General features: G+C 44.3%; 1 protein-coding gene across 1 annotated transcript in view; it reads left to right on the top strand.

The window, feature by feature from the left end:
* The window catches only part of gpr17 (G protein-coupled receptor 17), a 16,404-nt gene extending 13,854 nt beyond the window's left edge, over positions 1-2,550 (top strand). The window contains exons 2-3 of the mRNA XM_063200313.1: positions 1-429; positions 752-2,550. The exon at positions 1-429 is cut by the window's left edge and continues 376 nt beyond it. Of these exons, the coding sequence (XP_063056383.1) occupies positions 1-429; positions 752-989 (667 nt within the window). The 3' untranslated portion in view covers positions 990-2,550. The remainder of the gene's footprint in view (positions 430-751) is intronic.
* Positions 2,551-2,884: the final 334 nt, after the last annotated feature.

Below are 2,884 nucleotides of genomic sequence, written 5' to 3'. Positions count from 1 at the left end.
CTTCTTGGCGTGCGTGGCGGGCGACCGTTACCTGGCCGTGGTGCACGCCGTGCGCTCGCTGAAGCTCCGGCAGGCGCGCTACGCCCATATCGCCAGCGCCTGCCTCTGGGCCCTGGTGACCATCGCCATGGCGCCTCTCCTGGTGACGCGGCAGACGACGGAGGTGAACGGGGCCACCGTGTGCCTGCAGCTGTACCGCGAGAAGGCGTCCCGGCGCGCGCTGGTGTCGCTCGGGGTGGCGTTCACGCCGCCGTTCCTGGCCACGCTGGCCTGCTACCTGCTCATCATCCACAGCCTGCGGCGCGGGTCGCGCCTGGAGCCCAAGCTGCGGCTTCGAGCCCTGCGCACCATCGGCCTGGTGATGCTCATCTACGTGGTGTGCTTCCTGCCCTACCACGCCAGCCGCGTGACTTACATCCTGGGATACAGGTCAGGATATGTTATCACATATTATTTGTGGTGCCTGTAGGCTACACACACATAAATGCTGTAATTTGTTGCACTTAATGTGGCAAGCTATGAATGTAATTCACGTACCATTACACTTTTTACTTTTGCTATAGCAATGCCACTTTTTACACTTGGGATAGTTTAGAATCTCTTCTTACTGTATGATGTTCTGTCTTGCACTTAAATATTATCTGTTTTGACTATGCATTTTTGATTCCCGTTGTCTGCCCATAGTACATGCAAAGCAACTGACAATAAACACAACTCTGACTTTTGGACTTCTTTTTTTTTGCCTTTCCAGCCTGGACCTCCCCTGCCGTACCCAGAGGGCCTTGTCCCTGGCCAACCGCCTGACCTCCTCCCTCACCTGCCTCAACGGGGCGCTCGACCCCCTGGTCTACCTGTTTGGGGCGGAGAAGTTCCGCGGTACCCTACAGAAACTGCTGTGCCGCGGCCAGCCAACCACCTCCAGTGCCACAAGTGGGGGAGACCTCAAGGGCACACATGAGAGTTCCATCAGTGCCAAGTCAGAGTTCTAGATTGCTTGCCCATTGTTAGAATCTGAGTTCTGGAATAAGAACGCGTCAGTGCCAACTCTGATCTGTAGCCAATCAAAGACTGAGATTTTAAAGTGTCAGTGTAATGCCAGAGTTCTAGAATATTGAAACATGAGAGTTATGTCAGAGCCAAGTCTGAACTCTTGCCAAACAGCTATCAGTAGCAAGTTTGCGTTCTGGCCAATCAGTGCACAAGAACTCCAACAGTGCCAGGTCTGTGTTGCAGCCAATTAACAGCTGAGGGTCTGGGTCAGTCATGCCAAGATCTCGAGGCGATCAACCACCGCTGCGGCGCTGAATCTGAATTGGTGCCAATGGCCGACACTCTCAGTTGGAACCTGATGGAGCAACAGCAGGTGTGACTCGGTTCTGGAATCAATTCAAGAACTGAATGTTAGTGGTATGGGCAGGACACCCATACACCGCTAAATCTCATTTTAAAATGGCATATTTATTCTTTTATATATATATATATATAGGCCTATATACAATAGGCCTATGTAGTGGTAACAACAGCATTACAAGAGCCATAAAGGACACCATGCGCCTCCATTCATATTAGCACACAGGAAACTTAACACATCATTATATGCATTATATTGAAATGTTGATGACTTAATGCAGCAAAGCAAAAGATTTTTTCTATTAACAATTTATAACGATTCATATATTGTGTATATTGTTCTGGACTGCAGCTTATTATGGCTTTATACTGCAGATGTCTGTCACCAATGGTCATGCTGGCCAGAAGCTTGAACTGAGCCATAGACGGGTGCTTCAAAATAAGCTGTACAATTAGCTTTATCTGACGTAGTAAGAGTTTTTTTTGCTATGACACATAAATGTTTGATATTAAAAATGAATTCTTCTACTGAAAAATGAGTGACATGTTACTGATGTTTGTCTCTCTCCCTGAACACTATACTACCTTATTAGTTAGATTGCTACAGTGTTGTATCCTGCCTGTTTGCCTTTGATTGGTTATGTTATTTAGCACCTTGCTTGTTCAATTCTTACATTAGCAATTAGCATGTTCCATAAACATTAGCTTTCATCAAGGATGTTAGGGATAGGTCTACCTTGTACCTGACAGTTCATGCCTTCTGTAAATCTTTTATTTTACAGTAGGTTAACAAAATCTAGGTAATAAAGCTCATATCCATTTATGTAAAACACACAGAAACTTTCTTCTTTCTCTGTCATGTTTTTCTTTTTCAAACATTCCTTCGTCTTTATTGCCACTCAGCCTCAGAGGGTTAAGTGTGCCATATTCTATGCAATCTTGCTTGTGTAAATAATCTTTTAAGCCAAATCCACTGCTTGTGCCATGTGATCTTGCGTTCTGTTCATTATCGCACTATACGTTTGCAGTGTTTCTGAGCAGCCATGGCTGTCACTGTGTTGTTAAAGTTTAAGCAGTGCCTTTTTTGAGCTGTTTTAAACCACTTTGAAATGATAAAACATTGTATTTTTTATTTATTGTTGCAGTTTACCTTTTTACCGTGTTCATTTTATTGTATTTAATAAAATCATGTTAAAAGAAGACACTTGCGTTCAGCATAATTTACATTATACAGCCAGTGAAACTTGTGATGACTCTTATTTTTCACAATAGAGTCAATGCACATGCAGGATAAAACAAATAATCCAGGTGCTACAGTAGTGTAAACGGTCTGCGCACTGGGTCTGCTCTAAGTATGATAATATTTCAATTGTGTTTTTTGTGACCATTGTCTCATATTTCCCGACATGTGTACAATATACACTACCTTGTGTAAGGGAAGGGGGTGGCATGGCATTAAGAAGTACTGAAGTTACGGCTAGAATACTGCTATGGCATATTAAGTAGGCCTACTGAATTTAAGGCATCCTATACA

This window comes from Engraulis encrasicolus, chromosome 6, assembly GCF_034702125.1.
Source record: "Engraulis encrasicolus isolate BLACKSEA-1 chromosome 6, IST_EnEncr_1.0, whole genome shotgun sequence".
Taxonomy (NCBI): Eukaryota; Metazoa; Chordata; class Actinopteri; order Clupeiformes; family Engraulidae; genus Engraulis; species Engraulis encrasicolus.
This window is presented reverse-complemented; position numbering and strand designations above follow the sequence as displayed.